At 39.6% G+C, this 23880-nt stretch overlaps 1 protein-coding gene across 1 annotated transcript in view; it reads left to right on the top strand.

Moving 5' to 3' along the window:
• TRIM37 (tripartite motif containing 37) overlaps positions 1-23880 on the top strand; it is a 1136753-nt gene that overhangs the window by 563861 nt on the left and 549012 nt on the right. Inside the window, exon 15 of the mRNA XM_053707386.1 lies at positions 12249-12443. Within this exon, the coding sequence (XP_053563361.1) occupies positions 12249-12443 (195 nt within the window). The remainder of the gene's footprint in view (positions 1-12248; positions 12444-23880) is intronic.

The following is a 23880-nucleotide window of genomic DNA, read 5'->3' as shown; positions in this document are numbered from 1 at the left end:
AACTACCAATGGCCCTTAAAAGGGCCTTTTGCGGGGCATTGCCCCAAAGAAATCAGCTTTTTTACCTGTAAAAAAAAAATACAAATACCCCCCAACAGTAAAACCCACCACCCACTCAACCAAACCCCCTAAATAAAAAAACCTATCTAAAAACCTAAGCTCCCCATTGCCCTGAAAAGGGCATTTGTATGGGCATTGCCCTTAAAAGGGCATTTAGCTTTTTTTCAGCCCAAACCCCTAATCTAAAATTAAAACCCACCCAATAAACCCTTAAAAAAAACCTAACACTAACCCTGAAGATCCACTTAGTTTTTGAAGACCCAACATCCATCCTCAATGAAGCGGCAGAAGTCAGATAGTGACAAATTTGTATTCAGAACATCTGTAATGACGTAAGCATCGATCTGTGTCGGACTAAGACCGGCGGATCGTATGTTACGTCACAAATTTCAACTTTTGCTGGTCTGTAGGCTTTGATAAATAGGGCAAATCAGGCTCGCCACAATTACGCTGCGGAATTCCACCATATTTGCGGTTGATGGCTTGATAAATAGGCCTTCAAGTCTAAACATGTTTAAAACAAATTAACATCCTTTTTACTGCAATTATTTTTCAGTTGCCAAACTCCACCCACCGTTTTGTCATTTTTGGTGGAGCCTTGTTGCCTGCAGACTAAAGCGCAGAATGGCTTCTCCAAATAAGGCAAATGGTAGGTGGAGCTTTAATACTGAAAAACAATTGCAGTAAAATTAATGTTTGTTTTAAAAAATGTTTAGACTTGACTGGTATATTATTCTATAGCAACATATCAGAAATGTATTGCAATTACAATATGTTTACTGTTCCTTTAACTTATTCTAGGTAGATAACCTGTTTCATGCTAATTCTGAGCTAGAATTTGTATTTTTTTTTCCCACTTTTTTTTTTTAAATCTGATTTATGTAAATGATCAAGTATTGGTCAGAAATATGTCTCTTCCCGGTTTGTTGCAGAATGAATAGCACTGGGATGATGTTCCTAAAGCAGATAAAACTATTTCCCGATTATCAAAATGTTTTATGATTCCGTTTAATGAAAGCTGCTCATTTAAACAACAGATGGACAAGAGAATTGACTCTGCTTGTTGATAGGTTTTTTTTTTCAGTCTGCATAATTTGTTTATTAGCCTCCAGTTGATGTACCCTTTGCTTAAATAGTCAAATTATAAAAATTATTATTAAATTATGATTATTGTTAATAATAAAAGGATAAAATGCATGGATTGATGCCGTTAAGGACCTGGCAGTTCATTTTGCTCCAACTGAGTTAATTCTTGACAAACTAAATTTGATTAAAACTGCAATATTTTTCAGTTTTAAGCTCTTTCGGATATATTCTGACTGCTAATACTACTGTGTGGTGAATTATATTAAAAGATAAACATACTTTTCTTTTATACAGGTGGTGAGAGCCCATGATCCATTACTGCAGGGAATTAAATTCAAAAAGAGAAAGGACGCCTCATAGTGAACTCCGTGTGGATAGTGTGTAAAAGGTGATAGAATATAACTCACAATTTTTGGTGGCACCTGTGTTGAGTGCAAGCAGACAAGCTGACGCTCACAGTTGTCAGTTTACTGGATACTTCCAAAGTATCTAGATGGAACAAGAATGGTTACAAAAAAGGGAGAGTGTCTGTATTGAATTTGTATCTTGTCAATGAAATATATATCTATGCGTCTCGTTACAGTCTACATTCATTACAATATATTTCCTTCTTAATATGAGGAGAGTCCACTGCATCATTCCTTGCTGTTGGGAAATACTGAACCTGGCCACCAGGAGGAGGCAAAGACACCCCAGCTAAAGGCTCAAATACCCCCCCCCCCCCCTACTTCCCTCATATCCCAGTCATTCTTTGTCTTTCGTCACAGGAGGTTGGCAGAGAAGTATCAGAAGATTCGGAGTAGTTCCTTATGAAGGGTATCTGCCCATTCGAAATGGGACTGGAATTTCTAAGTAGTCTTGTCAGCCTCTCAGTGAGAGCATTGACGAATGTTATGAGTCTGGAGATGCAGGTAGAGTCTTTCTGTGAATCCATCCAGACTCGTATTAACAGCTCCTAAGCAATCAGTGTTGACGAGTTTCACTGCCTGCTTCTATCACTCAAGTCCATGTCAGGAGTGATGCTAAAAGACTGTCAAACTTGAGAGGCAGTGTTTCTGTTCCACAGCATGGATTCCGGTAAGATTGTTTCATTTTTTTTAAACACATATGATAACGCAAGAAGAGAGGGTTACAGTGTGGCTCCTTTTGTCTGTATGGAATCAAGGGTTAATATCCCCGGAGGGGGATTATTGAACAGGGGGATTAATCTCATAATTTATTTTATTATGATTATGCTGCGACATATGTGAGATGATGAGCAGGCAGATGTTAAAAACGTACAGGTTTCACTTTTGTTTTTGTAAGCTGCGCAGCCTGACATGCTTGGCACGCTTTTTCCTAAAGCAGGGACGCTCCTGCATTGCGCACCATGTTACCGGTTGTGGTCACGCAGATTTCCTCTTTTCTTGACCGTGCGGTTTACCGGAGAAGAAGCGGTTTCTCTGTTTGCCCTGGGTCATAGGAGGTGGTGAGTGCCCCAGCCATTAGGGGTATAAAGGTGCAATTTTCTCTTTTCTTTCATGTAATTAGCAAGAGTCCATGAGCTAGTGACGTATGGGATATACATTCCTACCAGGAGGGGCAAAGTTTCCCAAACCTCAAAATGCCTATAAATACACCCCTCACCACACCCACAATTCAGTTTTACAAACTTTGCCTCCCGTGGAGGTGGTGAAGTAAGTTTGTGCTAGATTCTTCGTTGATATGCGCTCCGCAGCAGGCTGGAGCCCGGTTTTCCTCTCAGCGTGCAGTGAATGTCAGAGGGATGTGAAGAGAGTATTGCCTATTTGAATTCAATGATCTCCTTCTACGGGGTCTATTTCATAGGTTCTCTGTTATCGGTTGTAGAGATTAATCTCTTACTTCCCTTTTCAGATCGACGATATACTCTTATATATACTATTACCTCTACTGATTCTCGTTTCAGTACTGGTTTGGCTTTCTACTATATGTAGATGAGTGTCCTGGGGTAAGTAAGTCTTATTTTCTATGACACTCTAAGCTATGGTTGGGCACTTTTATATAAAGTTCTAAATATATGTGTTTAAACATTTATTTGCCTTGATTCAGGATGTTCAATATTCCTTATTTCAGACAGTCAGTTTCATTATTTGGGATAATGCATTTGAATATTAAATTTTTCTTACCTTTAAAATTTGACTTTTTTTCCAGTGGGCTGTTAGGCTCGCGGGGGCTGAAAATGCTTCATTTTATTGCCTCATTCTTGACACAGACTTTTTTGGCGCAAAAAAATTCTTGGTCATTTCCGGCGTCATACTTGTCACCGGAAGTTGTTTGTATGTGCGTCATTTTTTTGACGTTTTTTTGCACCAAAGATGTCGGCGTTAGCGGATGTGGCGTCATTTTTGGCGCCAAAGCATTTAGGCGCCAAATAGTGTGGACGTCTCTTTTGGCGCTAAAAAATATGGGCATCATTATTGTCTCCACATTATTTAAGTCTCATTGTTTATTTGCTTCTGGTTGCTAGAAGCTTGTTCATTGGCATTTTTTCCCATTCCTGAAACTGTCATTTAAGGAATTTGATAGATTTTGCTTTATATGTTGTTTTTTCTATTACATATTGCAAGATGTCTCAGATTGACCCTGGATCAAAAGCTACTTCTGGAAAAACGCTTGACTGAGTTCAGTCCTACCAAAGCTAAGTTCATTTAATTTAAATGTTATGAATGTTTATCTTTAGCTATGGTTTGTAATAAGTTATTATGATAAACTTTTACATGCAGAATCCATTGGTATTTATGCTTTATATATTGCCATTCTTTTTACATCTTATGTACAAGAAATATTTAGAAGATTTATAAGAAATATTTTTCTTATTCTATTTTAAAGGCTTTGTCTGACATCGTGCCTTCTAATAAAAATTTTTAGGTCTTTTTCACTTCTTTTTTAATTATTGAAGTTTCAAATGACCAACAACATACTGATTTATACTTCTCTGATGATGTTTTTTTCTCATTCAGAATTTTCTTCATCAGATATTGACACTAATAAAAAAATAATAAAAAAGTAGATTTGTTAAAGTACATTTGTTCTTTGTTGAAAAGGTGTTGATTATTTTGGATATTAAGGTAACTAGTTCTTTTTCAAGACTAGCTAACACTATTTCTGCTTATTTTTCTTCTGTGTTTTCAGAGGTTTTCTTTCCAATTCCTCATACTAGGGAATGGAATAGGCTGAGAATTTTCTTTTATTCCTTCTTCAAAGGTTTTAAACTATATTCTTTGCCAGCAGTTAAATTCAATTTGGAGGGTTCTCCAATTTATTGGGGCTATCTCTACTACTAATTATGCTATTGTTTCTAAAGCAAAATAGTATTTATTTTCCTTTAGATGGTTGTATCTTATTTATGGAAAATTATTTAGTTTCAGGTACTTTTCTTGGTCTTGTGATTTATTTGGATGTTGCAATTGCTTCATTTTGTTCTGTTTACTTTAAGATCAAGTATCAGATTATGATTTATTTTAGCATTGTTAAGGGACAACATTTACTAGACTAGGTGCTGTTGCATTTGTCTTGTTGTTTTGCATTTTTTGATTATGCAAGTCCACTGTATTGACTGGTCCTTTAACTGGACTATCATGCTAATAATTTCATTTGTGTCTTCATTTTATTGAATATTTTCGCAAATGAGGGTTAATCTATGTCTTTAGCTATTTTAGCTAGAAGAATTTTGTGATTTTTAAAAAAAAAAATAATAATAAAAAAAATCCATATTTCTTTTGTTCTAAGATAATCAATTATTTGTTTTATAATTGGATTCAATTCTTAACTGTTACTCTGGGCTTCAAGATTGAGTTCTAAGACTAAAACTTTAAGCTTATACTAGTTTGGTTGTTCTTATTAAGGAACAAATTCCTGAATTCTTTCCCAAGTAACATGTTTTTAATTGGAAATTTTTCAGTTCGAAATCAGCTCCCTAAAATTGCGATGTACGTGCCGTATTCCAGCTTGGCTGGCAAGGGGCAGGTTAAGACTTCTTTGAAATTTATTTGGTTCTATTCGGTCCAAATTTCTTAGATTTTATTCCAGTAAGGCTAACACTTTCTTTAAGTGTGTTTTGGTCCTATATATTTTGGGTACTGTTGAAGCATGGCTGGGCACCCATGGGGTTCAAGCTCTGCTCAGACCTGGAATCTTCTGGGGTATTTCTTCCAGTTCCATTTTTAGGAACTGGGTTTTGGAGTTTTATTCAAACTATTCTGCCTTTTTTTGGTCAGTGATAGCATTATTTGTTTTCATTAGATACAATAAATGCATATTTTCATTTTTCTGTTTTCATTCAGATTATTTTCTGAGGATGTGGAATCTCATATGATTCACTTTGCTCTTCAGGACATAGTTAGAGGATCTTTTTTTCAAAAGCTCTTGATTCCTTACACAAGGGTCACCTTTTTTAGGTTTCCAGATAGTTTGTGTCACTGTCTTTGTCTCTATCAGACAAGGGACAATTTTATTGTGTTCCGTTTGTCGGTACCTTTAGTCTCTATTATTTCCTTCAGTTGCTATATATGCATAGAAGTTTTAGGTCTTATGGCCACAGCATTGGATTTAATTCCCTTTGCTCATTTTCAATAAAAAGAACCTTTCCAGTCTTGTATGCTGAATTATGGTGCAGGGTTTCTAGGATTTCGCATTTTAAATCTTTGAATCCTAATATTTATCTCTCTTGATTTGGTGGTTAAGATCACCATCATTTAGTTCTACAGGTCTCTTCGTTTCTTTCAACCTGGCCCATGATCTCTACAGATGTGAGAGATTACCATTTGATATTTTAGAACTCCGTGTTTTCTCAGAGTTTTTCAGTTAGTTTCTTTTTGAAGAAGAGACGTTTAATGTTTTTCAGACAATATCACTACTATGGTGTATGTCAATCATCAGAGTAGGACTATCAGTCCTTAGGCTATGACAGAAGTGTCTCGGATATTAGCTTGGGCTAAATCCAGCTCCTATCTAAATTCTGTGGGGTTTTTTCCCAGCTATAGATATTTGGGAAGCGGATTATCTCTGTTAATCAAGCTTTTCTTCCAGGAGAATGGTCTCTCTTACCCAGATATGTTTTTTATCTCATCTGAATAAAGAACTTCCCAGGGGCCTATTAAGGTCCGGGAATCTTCAGGCGGAAGTAGTGTATGCATTGACATTTCTTAGGAATTATCTTTTTGCCTATTTCTTTCCGCCTCTAGTTCTTCTTCCAAAATTCTTATGGAGTATTTGTTTATGCTGGTAGCTCCAGCATGGCATCTCAGGTTTTGGTATACGAATCTCATTCGGATGGCCAGTTGCCAACGTTGGACACCTCCGTTTAAACCAGACCTTTTTCTTTCTCAAGGCCATTTTTTTCCATCAGGATCTCAAATCATTACATTTGAAGGGATGGAGATTGAACGCTGGGTTTTTAGTCATAGAGGATTTTCTGACTCATTGATTAATACTATGTTTCAGGCTCATAAATCTGTCTCTAGAAAGATTTATATTGAGTCTGGAAGACATACTTTTTTTGGAATTCTTTTAAAATTCATAGAATTTTATTATTTTTTCAGGTTGGTTTGGATAAGGTTTTGTCTTCAATTCTTTGTTAGGACAAATCTCTACTCTTTCTGTTCTTTTTTCACAGAAAGATTGCTAATCATCCTGATATTCATTGTGTTGTACAGGCTGTGGTCCATATCAAGTCTGTCATTAATTCAATCTCTCCTCTTTGGAGTCTCAATTTGTTGCTGAGGGCTTTACAGGCTCCTCTGTTTGAAACTATGCATTTTCTGAACGTTAAATTACTTTCTTGGAAAAGTATTGTTCCTTTTGGTTATTTCTTCTACTAGAAGAGTTTTTGAGTTATCTGCTCTTTTTTGTGAATATCCTTTTCTGATTTTTAATCAGGATAAGGCAGTGTTACTTCCTGATATTCATCATTTTTTTCAGGTTTTGATTCGTATCAAACCTGTCATTAAGCCAATTTCTCCTCCTTGGAGTCTTAATTGGGTTCTGAAGGTTTTTCAGGCTCTTTTCAGGCTCTTCTATTTTGAGCATATGCTCGCTCTGGACATTCATTACTTTCATGGAAAGTATTGTTCTTTTTGGACATCTCTTCAGCTAGAACAGTTTTTCTGGTTTTAGGAAGGTCAGAAGGCTTCTGCCATTTCTTTGGCATCTTGGTTAAGCTTTTGATTCATCATGCTTATTTGGAGTCGGATTATTCCCCGTCTCAGACGATTACGGCTCATTCTACTAGGTCAGTTTCTACTTCCTGGGCTTTTTAAGAATGAAGCTTCTGTTGATCAAATTTGCAAAGCAATGACTTGGTCTTCTTTGCATACTTTTACTAAATTCTACCATTTTGATTTTTTCTCTTCTTTAGAAGCAGTTTTTGGTAGTATAGTACTTCAGGCAGCTGTTTCAGTTTGATTCTTCTGGTTATTTCATTTTTTTCATTTTTAAAATTGAAACTTTTGATTTGGGTAGTGGATTAATTTTTCAGCTGAATTGGCTGTCTTTATTTTATCCCTCCCTCTCTAGTGACTCTTGCGTGGAAGTTGCACATCTTGGGTATTTATATCCCATACGTCACTAGCTCATGGACTCTTGCTAATTACATGAAAGAAAAGAAAAGAAATTTATGTAAGAACTTACCTGATAAATTCATTTCTTTCATATTAGCAAGAGTCCATGAGGCCCACCCTTTTTTGTGGTGGTTATGATTTTTTTGTATAAAGCACAATTTTCCCAATTCCTTATTTTTTTGATGCTTTCGCTCTTTTCTTATCACCCCACTTCTTGGCTATTCGTTAAACTGAATTGTGGGTGTGGTGAGGGGTGTATTTATAGGCATTTTAAGGTTTGGGAAACTTTGCCCCTCCTGGTAGGAATGTATATCCCATACGTCACTAGCTCATGGACTCTTGCTAATATGAAAGAAATGAATTTATCAGGTAAGTTCTTACATAAATTATGTTATTCTTCATAAGCGCAAGCTATGGAGGATTCTGATGCGTTAGAGGGTACTCCCTCTTTACCCAAGTCTAATACCTGTCTATATTGTGAGGAGGCCCTGGTATACCCGCCTGCTCAATTATGTTCCACATGCCTTGATAATGTAATCATGTCAAAGAAAGTTAATATGTTTAGTACCACTCACCCGTCCACTTCTGAGGAGTCTCCATCCCGCGAGGTGCTCACCCTACAGTCATCCCCTAACACACATGCAGCTTTCCACAGCACTCCTAATGCTCCATCTAGAGGGACCGTTTTACCGCCAGACTTTACTGAGCAGTTACAAACAGCATTGTCTGCGACCTTTAGTGCTTTACCTCGCCCTGCTAAGCGCAAGCGAAAGGTCAAATATTGCTATCCTTCCCAGGGGTCATCTACTAGCTTATTGGAGTTATCGTATACAAGATTATCTACTGATAAAAAAGCCTCTGATACTTCAGAGGATGCTCTTTCTGGGTCGGAATCTGCTGCCTCTAAGCCTCCAGCTGCGGAGAACCAAACTTTAGATTTAGGATTGAACATTTACGCTTTCTGCTAAAGGAAGTTTTGGCTACTTTAGAGGTCCCAGAGCCTAAATTGCCTGAGGAACCTTTGATTCCTAAATTAGATGAGGTTTACAAGGACAGGGTTGTACCACAGACTTTCCCGGTTCTCGTAAAGATGGTGAACATTATGAAGAATGAATAGGAAAAGCTTGGTTCTTCATTTTCCCCTTCTTCTTTTAAAAAATTATTCCCGGTTCCGGACTCTCAATTAGAGTTGTGGGGTTCCATTCTTAAGGTGGATGGCACTATCTCCACGCTTGCTAAGCGTACTACTATCCCACTTGAGGATAGTACACCGTTTAAAGAGCCCATGGATAAGTAGATAGAAACTCTGTTAAGAAAGATGTTTCAACATACGGGATATTTGTTTCAATCGGCAGCGGCAGTTGCTGCGGTGGCTGGAGGGGCTACCTACTGGTGCGACTCCTTATCTGAGATGATCGAAGTGGAGGGTCCCCTCAAGGTGATCCAGTAAAGAATTAAGGCCTTAAGGGTAGCTAATTCTTTTATTTGTGATGCAAATAGGCAGATTATTTGCCTGAATGCTAAGACGTCAGGTTTTTCTGTTCAAGCCCGTCGGGCACTCTGGGTAAAGTCCTGGTCGGCGGACATGACTTTGAAGTCAAGACTTCTTTCTCTCTCGTTTAAGGGAAAGGCTCAATTTGGTCCAGGCCTGGACTCCATTATCTCCACGGTTTCGGGAGGCAAAGGTGCATTTTTACCGCAGGATAAAAAGAACAAACCTAAAGGACAAGGTCCTAATTTTCATTCCTTTCGTTTGGATAAATCCCAACGTAAGCAGCCCTTCGGCAAAGCTAGACCAATCCAAGGGGACTTGGAAGCCGGATCAGTCCTAGAATAAGTCCAAGCAAAACAAGAAGACTGCCGAGAAAGTCGGCATGAAGGGGCAGCCCCCGATCCGGCTCTGGATCTGGTAGGGTGCAGACTATTGCTCTTTTCGGACGCTTGGTTTAAGGACGTGCAAGACCTGTGGGTCCTGGAGGTCATCTCTTAGGGATACAGAATAGGTTTCAAATCTCATTCACCCAAGGGCAGATTCCTCTTTTCAAACCTGTCTTCAAGGCCGGAAAAATGAGAAGCCTTTCTGGGGTGCGTGAGGGATCTCTCCTCCCTGGGAGTCATTGTACCGATACCTCATGCAGAAATGAGGTCTAGAATGCTACTCCAAACCTTTTTGTGGTCCCAAAGAAGGAGGGAACCTTCCACCCGATTCATGACCTCAAGTGCTTAAAGAAATTTCTATCTGTCCCCTCGTTCAAGATGGGGACAATAAGGTCCATCCTTCCCATAGTTCAGGAAGGACAGTTCATGACCACAAAAGATCTGAAGGATGCTTACCTTCATGTTCCAATACACAAGGAACACTTTAAGTTCCTAAGGTTTGCGTTCCTGGACCAGCACTTCTAATTTATTGCTCTTCCGGTTGGTCTAGCCACTGCTCCAAGAGTTTTTACAAAGGTTCTGGGGGCCCTGCTTGCAGTGACCAGAACCAGAGGTATAGCAGTAGCGCCATACTTGGACAATATTGTGGTTCAAGCACCATCCTGTCATCTGGCAGAGAACCATTCGAAAGATCTCCTATTTCTTCTTTGATCTCATGGATGGAATATAAACTTAGAAAAGAGTTCTCTTATTCCTAGAACCAGGGTGGAATTCCTGGGTACTATAATAGACTCCATATCCATGAGGATATCTCTTACAGACCAGAGACGTTGCAAGTTGACTTCCGTTTGTCTTGCCCTCCAGAACTCCTTAAGGCCCTCTGTGGCTCGGTGTATGGAGGTGATTGGTCTCATGATGTCCAGCATGGACATCATTCCTTTTGCCGGGTTCCATCTCCGACCACTTCTGCTGTGCATGCTGAGACAGTGGAACCGCGATCATTCGGATCTGTCTCAATAGATTTCTCTGGACAACCGGTCTTGAGAATCGCTCTCTTGGTGGCTCTGTCCAGATCACCTGTCCCAAGGGACATCCTTCTTGAGACCATCCTGGGAGATTGTGACTATGTACGTAAGTCTATCAGGATGGGGAGTGGTTTGGGGTTCCAGGAGGGCACAGGGCCTGTGGGCTCGAGAGGAATCTCTCCTGCCGATCAACATTTTGGAACTTCGAGTGATCTTCAGTGCTCTGAAGGCTTGGCCTCTTCTGGGTTCGATCCAGTTTATCAGATTCCAATCGGACAACAAAACCTTGGTGGCTTACATGAACCATCAGGGGGGAACAAGGAGCTTCCTAGCAATGAGGGAAGTATCTCGGATTCTGGAATGGGCGGAGGCCCACCACTGCTCTCTGTTAGCGATCCACATTTCATGTGTGGACAACTTGGAAGCGGATTTCCTCAGCAGACAATCCTTTCATCCGGGGGAATGGTCCCTAAATCCCGAGGTGTTTGTGGAAATTTGCAACAGATGGGGGACGCCGGAGATAGATCTCATGGAGTCCCGTCTCAATTCCAAGCTACCCAGATATGGGTCTCAGTCCAGGAATCCTCATGCAGAGCTAATAGATGCATTAGCAGTTCCTTGGAGGTTCAATCCAATTTACATTTTTCCACCATTACCACTTCTCCCTCGTGTAGTGGCCCGCATCAAGCAGGAGCAAGCATCAATGATACTGATTGCGCCATTGTGGCCGCGAAGGATGTGGTTCGCGGACCTGGTGGGGATGTCCTCATCTCCTCCATGGAGGTTACCTTGTTGCAGGGATCTGCTGGAACAGGGTCCCTTTGTTCATCAAAATCTAGATTCTCTGAGGCTGACTGCTTGGAGATTGAACGCTTAGTCTTAGCCAAAAGAGGTTTCTTATAGAGAGTTATTGACACTCTCATTCAAGCTCGTAAGCCAGTTACTCGTCGCATCTATCATAAGGTGTGGAGAGCTTACTTGTTCTGATGTGAAGAGCGTAGTTTCGCCTGGCATAAGATCAAGGCTACCAGGGGACAGATTTTGACTCTTTCTGTTTTGCTTCAGGTAAGTATAATTTTTGTTTTTATCTTTTGGTTCTAATTGGATTGTGGATTTAGTTTCACTGTGAAAAAATGTTTTTATATCCTGCCCTTTATTTCTCATTACTTGTGGACTCTACATCTTGGGTATTCATTCTCATATGTAATGGATCGTTCACCACCTGTATGAAAGAATTTGTTATCCCGATGAATTAATTTATTTCATGGTGAGAGTCCATGAGATTCCACCCTGTTGTTTTTCTGATGGTCTATTTCTTTTTGCACTTTATTTTTTTGCTCTTAATTATTTTTCCTACCTTCTTTTTGATTTGCTATATGTCATGCTAGTTTCCAGTATGGTGGGGGTGGTTTGTGTATCTTTGCCTCCTCCTAGTGACAGGGAAGAGTGATTCCCAGGAGTAATGGATCGTGGACTCTTACCAATATGAAGACAATTAAGTTATCAGGTAATCATAAATTATATTTTTACATGATATACAGACGATGGAGTGGAAATATCTGACATGGTAAAAGTATAATACATTTTGTCTGGGTTTTTCCTTTTTACTCATGAATTGCAGAGACTTGCCATTGAACTATCAAGAAGCCAGAAATCTAGAGGTGTCTCTCCTCCAGACACACATCTTAGTCCTCAGAATGATGAAAGCACCGATGCCAGGTCTAAAAAGTCGGACATCAATCTTGAGACCATTCCATCTCTACCTTCTCCAAGAGAAGCAGAGGAAGATGATGACAAAATCCTTCATATGTACAGTGTAAGTATTTGCTTTTTAAACCCTTGCATCGATCTTAAAGCTTTTTAATAAATATATTCTAAATTTAAACCACTTTCTAATCTACTTATATTTTCCCGTTTTCTCATTACCAGTATATCTTTTGTTAAAAAAAGCTCATTAGCATGCACGTCTGGAACACTATATGGCAGCAGTTCTGCAATAATGTTAACCATTTGCAAGAGCAATAGATGGCAGTGATATTTCCGGCCATATAGTGCTCCAGACACCTAAATATCCATTTAAGGGGGAGAAATTTTAATTTTGGACACCTTGAGCTTTACAATGTACATTTTTAGTGCATATGTAGGGTCAAAGGGACACTAAACACTTTGGGATTGTAATATAAAATGTTCAGTTATGTATATTAAAACAAATTTAGATTATACTATCAATACGTATTATGCCCTGCTTTCCTTTAATTTAAAGGGAAAGTCTGCTTGATTTTTTTATTGTTTAAAAAGATTGTTATTTCTAATATACCTTATAACATCTACATTTGCCTTTTTCTAAGCCCCTGCAGGCCACCACTTTATCTCTCTGCTTTTTATTAGCTTTTTAAATATTTCTCAACAGCCAGGCAGTGCTAGTTCATGTATGCCATATAGTTAACATTGTGCTCACCACTTTGGAGAATAATAATGGTTATACAACCAGCACTGATTGGCTAACATGCAAGATTGTAAAAAGCACTGGGATAAGGCACCATCTGCAGGCGCTTAGGTGCAGGTAATCATAGATGTAAAACGCGTATTAACGTGATGGTAAATCATACAAATAAAGGGGACTTTTAGTCATAAAGTATAAAATACTTTGTGCTGAAAGTTCCTTTATTTGCTTGTAGTGTATGCCTGGCTGAGCGCTTCAGGCCTCCCAAGGCAGAATGCTATTTTTTCTATGAGGTGATGTTTTAGTGTGGCCCAGTTGGCATTATGCTATATAGCTAGCACGCTACTGGCTAACATCACCTCATTGATAAAATAGCGTTCTGCAGTGGGCGGCCTGAGGCGCTTAGTGTGGAATACACTGCAGGCAAAGAAAGGAACTTTCAGCATATGAAGTATTTTAGATTTCATGACTGAAAATCCCCTTTATTAGTAGAACTATTAAATACTAGCGCTTCAAAATCGGTTTCTCACCCTATACTCAGACTTCTGTAGCATTTTCTGTCTTTTAACCATTCCTTGTTTTAAGATATAATCTCTAAATTCCATCATATTGATCATTATTGCCATAGACACACACACAAACACATATTCATAACATGAGACGCGCACTCAACCTGGAAATGAACAAAAGCAAGCTTGTTCTGTCGTTAGTCACCTCCCAAGGATCAGCCTGAATGTGCCTTCTACTGAGAACTTTCCAGGAAAATCTAATCCGACAATACCAGACAATCCCAATGTGAACAAGAAAAGCCCAGATAAACATTTTAAACTTCTATGGGCCCTGTCAGTGAAGGGCAGTTATATCTATCTAGGTACATTGGGTAATGAGTCTTTTCTTTGATACACCCTTAAAGGGACAGTCTAGGCCAAAATAAACTTTCATGATTCAGATAGAGCATGTCATTTTAAACAATTTTCTAATTTACTTTTATCACCAATTTTGCTTTGTTCTCTTGGTATTCTTAGTTGAAAGCTTAACCTAGGAGGTTCATATGCTAATTTCTTAGACCTTGAAGCCCACCTCTTTTCAGAATGCATTTTAACAGTTTTTCACCACTAGAGGGTGTTAGTTCACATATTTCATATAGATAACACTGTGCTCGTGCACGTGAAGTAATCTGGGAGCAGGCACTGATTGGCTAGACTGCAAGTCTGTCAAAAGAACTGAAAAAAGGGGCAGTTTGCAGAGGCTTAGATACAAGATAATCACAGAGGTTAAAAGTATATTATTATAACTGTGTTGGTTATGCAAAACTAGGGAATGGGTAATAAAGGGATTATCTATCTTTTAAAACAATAAAAATTCTGGTGTAGACTGTCCCTTTAAGTAGATAGATACCCAAGTGTCCTAACTTGAAATCAAACAACAGCAAAGAAGCTTCTTCTGTGGCTAGTGATCACCCCAGGAGTTGGACTTACTTGCCGTGTCTTGCCTTCCCTAAAATGGACACGCACACAGATATACATATTTATCTTATGTCCTGTTCTGTGGCAAGTTTGGTTCTTATTGAAAATGTATTGCACTGATCTAATAAATTACTGTGTTTTGGCTACAGTAGGGTAAATTAAAAGCAGAAGTGATAATGGGCTATTAAAATATTAAATAAACTATTGTCTTTTAACACTTTTTGATAAGCAAATCCATTGCCTGTATAAATATTGCAATGTGACACTGTGTACAGTTGCTTCCTTCACAATGTTAAAACCTGGTATGACACTTGCCTTTAAAGGGACAGTCTACACCAGAATATTTGTTTTAAAAGATAGATAATCCCTTTTTCCATCTAAAGGGGAGGAGAGTCCAAGGCTTCATTCATTACTATTGGGAATTAAGAACCTGGCCACCAGGAGGAGGCAAAGACACCCCAGCCAAAGGCTTAAATACCTCCCCTACTTCCCTCATCTCCCAGTCATTCTTTGCCTTTCGTCACAGGAGGATGGCAGAAGAGTGCCAGAGTTTCGGAGTAGTCTCTTATGGAGGGTAGTACTCTTTGCAGTGGGACTGGAGTTTTAAGTAATCCTGTCAGTCTCTCAGTGAGAGCCTGGGTGAAAGAGTCCAGAGATGCAGGGAGAGTGTTTCTGCCATCCAAACTCATATTGTCGGCTCCATAAGCAATCAGTGTTGACGAGTTTCGCTGCCTGCTTTCTTCACTCAAGTCCATGTCAGGAGCGAGGCTACTAACCTGTGACACTTGAAGGGCCATGTTCCTGTTCCACGGCGTAGATTCAGGTAAGATTGTTTCATTTTGTATTATTAATGATTACATAGAAGACAGGGTCACAGTGTGGCGCCTTTTATCTTTACAGAATCAAGGGTTAATATTCCTGGAAGGGGGATTATTGAACAGGGGGGTTTATACATGATATTGTTTATTGTGTCATTGCTGTGTTAAGTGCGAGATGAGGCTCTGGCAATGTGTGGAAATTTCAGGTTACTTGCCAAAGCTTTTTTTTTTTTTATATATATATTTATATACCAACGGATAAATACATATCACAAATCAAATGTCAATATTACAGTTCATACTTCACAATATTGTGACATATTGATATGTTTCTCTTGTAAGGTGTATCCAGTCCACGGATCATCCATTACTTGTGGGATATTCTCATTCCCATCAGGAAGTTGCAAGAGGACACCCACAGCAGAGCTGTTATATAGCTCCTCCCCTAACTGCCATATCCAGTCATTCTCTTCCAACTCTCAACACGCATGGAGGTAGTAAGAGAGAGTGGTGAAAAATAGTTAGTTTTTTATCTTCAATCAAAAGTTTATTTTAAATAGTACCAGAGTTGTACTATTTTATCTCAGGCAGTAAATAGAAGAAGAATCTGCCTGAGTTTTCTATGATCAGGTTGTAACTAAGATAAGATCCATTGCTGTTCTCACATATGTCTGAGGAGAGAGGTAACTTCAGCGGGAGAATGGCGTGCAGTTTACTCTGCTATGAGGTATGTGCAGTTACAATTTTTTCTAGAATTGGAAATGCTAGAAAATGCTGCTGATACCGGATTAATGTAAGTTAAGCCTGAATACAGTGATTTAATAGCGACTGGTATCAGGCTTACTTTCAGGGGTAATACCCTTATAAAATTGCAATATAAAACGTTAGCTGGCATGTTTAATCGTTTTTATATATGCTTTGGTGATAAAACTTTATTGGGGCCTAGTTTTTTCCACATGGCTGGCTTAAATTTTGCCTAGAAACAGTTTCCTGAGGCTTTCCACTGTTGTAGTATGAGTGGGAGGGGCCTATTTTAGCGTTTTTTTTGCATAGTTAAAATTACAGACTGAGACATCCAGCTTTCCTCAGAAGTCCCCTGAATGCTATAGGACATCTCTAAAGGGCTCAAAGGCTTTCCAAAGTCGTTTATTGTCATTACCAAATGTACTGATTTCACTTTAAGCAATAAAGATCATATTCTGTCTTTAAAAAATTTATCACCAGAGGAATCTGACGAGGGGGAAGTTATGCCGACTAACTCTCCCCACGTGTCAGATCCTTTGACTCCCGCTCAAGGGACTCACGCTCAAATGGCGCCAAGTACATCTAGGGCGCCCATAGCGATTACTTTACAAGACATGGCGGCAGTCATGGATCATACCCTGTCAGCTGTATTAGCTAGACTACCTGAATTTAGAGGTAAGCGAGATAGCTCTGGGGTTAGACAAAATGCAGAGCATACTGATGCTTTAAGAACCATGTCTGATACTGCCTCACAATATGCAGAAGCTGTGGAAGGAGAGCTTCAGTCTGTGGGTGATGTTTCTGACTCGGGTAGGATACCTGATTCTGATATTTCTACATTTAAATTTAAGCTTGAACACCTCCGCGCGCTGCTCAAAGAGGTTTTAGCTGCTCTGAATGACTGTGATACAATTGCAGTGCCAGAGAAATTATGTAGACTGGATAAATACTATGCAGTGCCGGTGTGTACTGATGTTTTTCCAATACCTAAAAGGCTTACATAAATTATTACTAAGGAATGGGATAGACAAAGTGTGCCGTTCTCTCCCCCTCCTATTTTTACAAAAATGTTTCCAATAGACGCCACCACACGGGACTTATGGCAGACAGTCCCTAAGGTGGAGGGAGCAGTTTCTACTCTAGAAAAGCGTACTACTATCCCTGTCGAGGACAGTTGTGCTTTTTTAGATCCAATGGATAAGAAATTAGAAGGTTACCTTAAGAAAATGTTTATTCAACAAGGTTTTATCCTACAGCCCCTTGCATGCATTGCTCCTGTCACTGCTGCTGCGGCGTTATGGTTTGAGTCTGGTAGAGGCTTTACAGGTAGCGACTCCATTGGATGACATACTTGGCAATCTTAGGGCACTTAAGCTAGCCAATTCTTTTGTTTCTGATGCCATTGTTCATTTGACTAAACTAACGGCTTAGAATTCTGATTTTGCAGGGCATATAAGTGGCCCCTTATTTAGACGACATCCTGATTCAGGCGTCAAACTTCCAAATTGCCAAGTCTCATATGGACGTAGTACTGGCATTTCTGAGATCGCATGGGTGGAAAGTGAACGAGGAAAAGAGTTCTCTATCCCCACTCACAAGAGTTTCCTTCCTAGGGACTCTGATAGATTCTGTAGAAATGAAAATTCACCTGACGGAGTCCAGGTTATCAAAGCTTCTAAATTCCTTCCGTGTTCTTCATTCCATTCCGCGCCCTTCGGTGGCTCAGTGCATGGAAGTATTCGGCTTAATGGTAGCGGCAATGGACATAGTGCCGTTTGCACGACTACATCTCAGACCGCTGCAACTATGCATGCTCAGTCAGTGGAACGGGGATTACACAGACTTGTCCCCTCTACTAAATCTGGATCAAGAGGCCAGGGATTCTCTTCTCTGGTGGCTATCTTGGGTCCATCTGTCCAAAGGTATGACCTTTCGCAGGCCAGATTGGACAATTGTAACAACAGATGCCAGCCTTCTGGGTTGGGGTGCAGTCTGGAACTCCCTGAAGGCTCAGGGATCGTGGACTCAGGAGGAGACACTCCTTCCAATAAATATTCTGTAACTGAGAGCGATATTCAATGCTCTTCAGGCTTGGCCTCAGTTAGCAACTCTGAGGTACATCAGATTTCAGTTTGACAACATCACGACTGTGGCTTACATCAACCATCAAGGGGGAAGAAGAAGTTCTCTAGCGATGTTAGAAGTCTCAAATATATTTCGCTGGGCAGAGATTCACTCTTGCCACCTATCAGCTATCCATATCCCAGGTGTAGAGAACTGGGAGGCGTATTTTCTAAGTCGTCAGACTTTTCATCCGGGGGAGTGGGAACTCCATCCGGAGGTGTTTGCTCAATTGATTCATCGTTGGGGAAAACCAGAACTGGATCTCATGGCGTCTCGCCAGAACGCCAAGCTTCCTTGTTATGGATCCAGGTCCAGGGACCCCAAGGCGACGCTGATAGATGCTCTAGCAGCGTCCTGGTCTTTCAACCTGGCTTATGTGTTTTCACCGTTTCCTCTGCTCCCTCGACTGATTGCCAAGGTCAAGCAGGAGAGAGCATCTGTGATTTTGATGGCGCCTGCGTGGCCACGCAGGACCTGGTATGCAGATCTGGTGAACATGTCATCCTTTCCACCATGGACTCTGCCTCTGAGACAGGACCTTCTATGTCAGGGTCCTTTCAACCATCCAAATCTAATTTCTCTGAGACTGACTGCCTGGAGATTGAACGCTTGATTTTATCAAAGCGTGGCTTCTCCGAGTCAGTCATTGTTACCTTAATACAGGCACGAAAGCCTGTTACCAGGAAAATTTACCATAAGATATGGCGTAAATATGTTTACTGGTGTGAATCCAAAGGTTACTCATGGAGTAAGGTCAGGATTCCCAGAATATTATCCTTTCTTCAAGATGGTTTGGAAAAAGGATTGTCAGCTAGTTCTTTAAAAGGACAGATTTCTGCTCTGTCTATTCTTTTGTACAAGCGTCTGGCAGATGTTCCAGACGTTCAGGCATTTTGTCAGGCTTTGGTTAGAATCAAGCCTGTGTTTAAACCTGTTGCTCCCCCATGGAGCTTAAATTTGGTTCTTAAGGTTCTTCAAGGAGTTCCGTTTGAACCTCTTCATTCCATAGCTATCAAACTTTTATCTTGGAAAGTTCTTTTTTTGGTAGCTATTTCCTCGGCTCGTAGAGTCTCCGAGTTATCTGCTTTACAATGTGATTCTCCTTATCTGATCTTCCATACGGATAAGGTAGTCCTGCGTACCAAACCTGGGTTTTTACCTAAGGTGGTATCTAACAAGAATATCAAGAGATTGTTGTTCCATCCTTGTGTCCTAATCCTTCTTCAAAGAAGGAACGTCTATTACACAATCTGGACGTGGTTCGTGCTTTAAAGTTTTACTTACAAGCTACTGAAGATTTTCGTCAAACATCTGCTTTGTTTGTTGTCTACTCTGGACAGAGGAGAGGTCAAAAGGCTTCGGCAACCTCTCTCTTTCTTTTTGGCTAAGAAGCATAATCCTCTTAGCCTATGAGACTGCTGGACAGCAGCCTCCTGAAAGTATTACAGCTCATTCTACTAGAGCTGTGGCTTCCACTTGGGCCTTTAAAAATGTGGCTTCTGTTGAACAGATTTGCAAGGCGGCGACTTGGTCTTCGCTTCATACTTTTTCAAAATTCTACAAATTTGATACTTTTGCTTCTTCGGAGGCTATTTTTGGGAGAAAGGTTTTACAGGCAGTGGTTCCTTCCGTTTAAGTACCTGCCTTGTCCCTCCCTTCATCCGTGTACTTTAGCTTTGGTATTGGTATCCCACAAGTAATGGATGATCCGTGGACTGGATACACCTTACAAGAGAAAACACAATTTATGCTTACCTGATAAATTTATTTCTCTTGTGGTGTATCCAGTTCACGGCCCGCCCTGTCATTTTAAGGCAGGTAATTTTTTCATTTAAACTACAGTCACCACTGCACCCTATGGTTTCTCCTTTCTCTGCGTGTTTTTGGTCGAATGACTGGATATGGCAGTTAGGGGAGGAGCTATATAACAGCTCTGCTGTGGGTGTCCTCTTGCAACTTCCTGTTGGGAATGAGAATATCCCACAAGTAATGGATGATCCGTGGACTGGATACACCACAAGAGAAATAAATTTATCAGGTAAGTATAAATGGTGTTTTTATAGGCTATATAGAATAAAAAAAAAAGAAGAAAAAAAAAAAACGACAAAGGGGCGCGCTCCACCCCCCTCTAGTAGTTGTCTCCTTATCTTGTGAACTCGTTGTTTGCAATTGCTGTTTCGAGGTATATAGAACCTCTAAATGGTGCAATTAACTGTCTCTGACTTTCTTCTGGTAAATCTGAAATTATATTTTTCCATTTTTTTTAAAAACTATTTATATGAATTTCAGAACTAACTGAAATGTCCATCTGTTCTAATATAATTTGATTTTGTATTTTTCTTCTACAAGATACGACGAGTCCACGGATTTCATCCTTACTTGTGGGATATTATCCTCCTGCTAACAGGAAGTGGCAAAGAGCACCACAGCAGAGCTGTATATATATAGCTCCTCCCTTCCCCTCCACCCCCAGTCATTCGACCGAAGGTTATAGGAAGAGAAAGGAAAAGCTAAAAGGTGCAGAGGTGACTGAAGTTGATAAATAAAAAATATAGTCTTTCTTAAAAGGACAGGGAGGGCCGTGGACTCGTCGTATCGTAGAAGAAATCAATTTATCAGGTAAGCATAAATTTCCTTTTTTTGTACAAGATACAACAAGTCCACGGATTTCATCCTTATTTGTGGGATACAATACCAAAGCTACAGGACATGGATGAAACGGAAGAGACAAGACAGAGACTTTAACAGAAGGCACCACTGCTTGAAGAACCTTTCTCCCAAAAACAGCCTCAGAAGAAACAAAAGTATCGTAGAAGAATTTTTGTTTAAATTCTCTCAGACTTGGAGATTTGTGAGACCTTCAATATTTAAGGATCAGAAGTCTACCTGATACAACTATGCAATTTAGTTGGCGTAAATTCTTAAAAAGGTATCCCTTCCTAGCAAAGAAAAAAATAAGTTCTGAAAAATTGAATATTGGTTGAATTACTTCTATTGGTCCAGGCATTAACTTGGAGCCAAAATGTTTTAATTTTAGAACAATCTCAAAAGTAATGTTGTAATTCTGCTCTTATCTTCCTACATTTAGGGCAAAATATTCCCGTTGTCGACCATCTAGCCTTGACCGCCGGTGTAATATATATTTGATTTATGAATTTTATGAGTTTCTCTCCAAGAGGTAGAAATTGTTGCTGCATCTAGTACCTTAAAACTTTCCTGAATTATTTCCGATGAAATTTGCCATTTATTAGCTAGGATTTGTAAATAATTGTCTCCCAGTGAAGATATAGCTATTTTATGTAATAAAGAAATTGTATATTTCCCTGTACTAAATAGTTTTAAGACCGGCTCTATAGAGCCCCATATTTCTTCTGGCAGAGTATCATCTGGGAGTTGTTGTATATAATGGTGTACTTGTAAGTATGCATAGAATTCAGTATTTATTACTCCAAATTCCTGCTTTAATGTATTAAAAGTTTTACATCGCCTCGTTTCTTTATCTATTACTTGATATACGTTTTTAAGACCATTTAATATCCACCTATTGAAAATTTTAGAGTTTAGAGCTGGTATAAAACCAGGATTACCTACGAGTGGTAGATATTGCGAGTAGGTGTAGTCAATACCTAATATTTTAACAAATGTATTCCATGCCACTATCATATTGTAGATCATTTTCACTTGTCTAATTTTTATAGGTAATTTATCGAGAGACGTGTGAAGCAAAAATAAGGGAGAATAAGGTTTACTTAAAACTTCGTCTAGTTCTAATGCTCTAAGTCTGCTCTAACTAGCCAGTCCATAGCAATTTTACCAATACATACTAAATTATATAATTCAGTATCTGGCATTGCAAGTCCACCATTTATTCTAGCAAAGCAAATTTTTTAAAGGAGATAGCTTTCCTTTTTTCTCCCCATAGAAATTGAGTCACCATTTGTTTATATGTAATTATAGCCTGGCCAAAGCTTTACGCAGCCATTTCTTTCATGTAATTAGCAAGAGTCCATGAGCTAGTGACGTATGGGATATACATTCCTACCAGGAGGGGCAAAGTTTCCCAAACCTCAAAATGCCTATAAATACACCCCTCACCACACCCACAAATCAGTTTTTACAAACTTTGCCTCCCATGGAGGTGGTGAAGTAAGTTTGTGCTAGATTCTTCGTTGATATGCGCTTCGCAGCAGGCTGGAGCCCGGTTTTCCTCTCAGTGTGCAGTGAATGTCAGAGGGATGTGAAGAGAGTATTGCCTATTTGAATTCAATGATCTCCTTCTATGGGGTCTATTTCATAGCTTCTCTGTTATCAGTCGTAGAGATTCATCTCTTACCTCCCTTTTCAGATCGACTTATATATACCATTACCTCTACTGATTCTCGTTTCAGTACTAGTTTGGCTTTCTTCTACATGTAGATGAGTGTCCTGGGGTAAGTCTTATTTTTGTGACACTCTAAGCTATAGTTGGGCACTTTTATATAAAGTTCTAAATATATGTGTTTAAACATTTATTTGCCTTGATTCAGGATGTTCAACATTCCTTATTTCAGACAGTCAGTTTCATTATTTGGGATAATGCATTTGAATAATCAATTTTTCTTACCTTAAAATTTGACTTTTTTTTCCTGTGGGCTGTTAGGCTTGCGGGGGCTGAAAATGCTTCATTTCTCCAACATAGGTGTGTCCGGTCCACGGCGTCATCCTTACTTGTGGGATATTCTCTTCCCCAACAGGAAATGGCAAAGAGCCCAGCAAAGCTGGTCACATGATCCCTCCTAGGCTCCGCCTACCCCAGTCATTCTCTTTGCCGTTGTACAGGCAACATCTCCACGGAGATGGCTTAGAGTTTTTTAGTGTTTAACTGTAGTTTTTATTATTCAATCAAGAGTTTGTTATTTTAAAATAGTGCTGGTATGTACTATTTACTCAGAAACAGAAAAGAGATGAAGATTTCTGTTTGTATGAGGAAAATGATTTTAGCACCGTAACTAAAATCCATGGCTGTTCCACACAGGACTGTTGAGAGCAATTAACTTCAGTTGGGGGAACAGTGTGCAGTCTCTTACTGCTTGAGGTATGACACATTCTAACAAGACGATGTAATGCTGGAAGCTGTCATTTTCCCTATGGGATCCGGTAAGCCATGTTTATTAAGAAAGAAGGTCTGCTAAAGATGTTTGTTCAGCAAGGTTCCCTTCTACAACCAATTGCATGCATTGTCCCTGTCACTGCAGCCGCGTGTTTCTAGTTTGATGAGCTAGGAAAGGCGATTATTAGTAATTCTTCTTCTTATGAGGAGATTATGGACAGAATTCGTACTCTTAAATTGGCTAATTCTTTCACCCTAGACGCCACCTTGCAATTGGCTAGGTTAGCGGCGAAAAAATTCTGGGTTTGCTATTGTGGCGCAGAGCGCTTTGGTTAAAATCTTGGGCAGCGGATGCGTCTTCCAAGAACAAATTGCTTGACATTCCTTTCAAGGGGAAAACACTCTTTGGCCCTGACTTGAAAGAGATTATCTCTATCACTGGGGGCAAGGGCCACGCCCTTCCTCAGGATAGGTCTTTTCAAGACCAAAAATAAACCTAAGTTTCGTCCCTTTCGCAGAAACGGATCAGCCCCAAGGGCTACGTCCTCTAAGCAGGAAGGTAATACTTC

This window comes from Bombina bombina, chromosome 3, assembly GCF_027579735.1.
Source record: "Bombina bombina isolate aBomBom1 chromosome 3, aBomBom1.pri, whole genome shotgun sequence".
Classification (NCBI taxonomy): Eukaryota; Metazoa; Chordata; class Amphibia; order Anura; family Bombinatoridae; genus Bombina; species Bombina bombina.
Note: the sequence above shows the minus strand (reverse complement) of the source record. Positions and strands in the feature narration are given on the sequence as shown.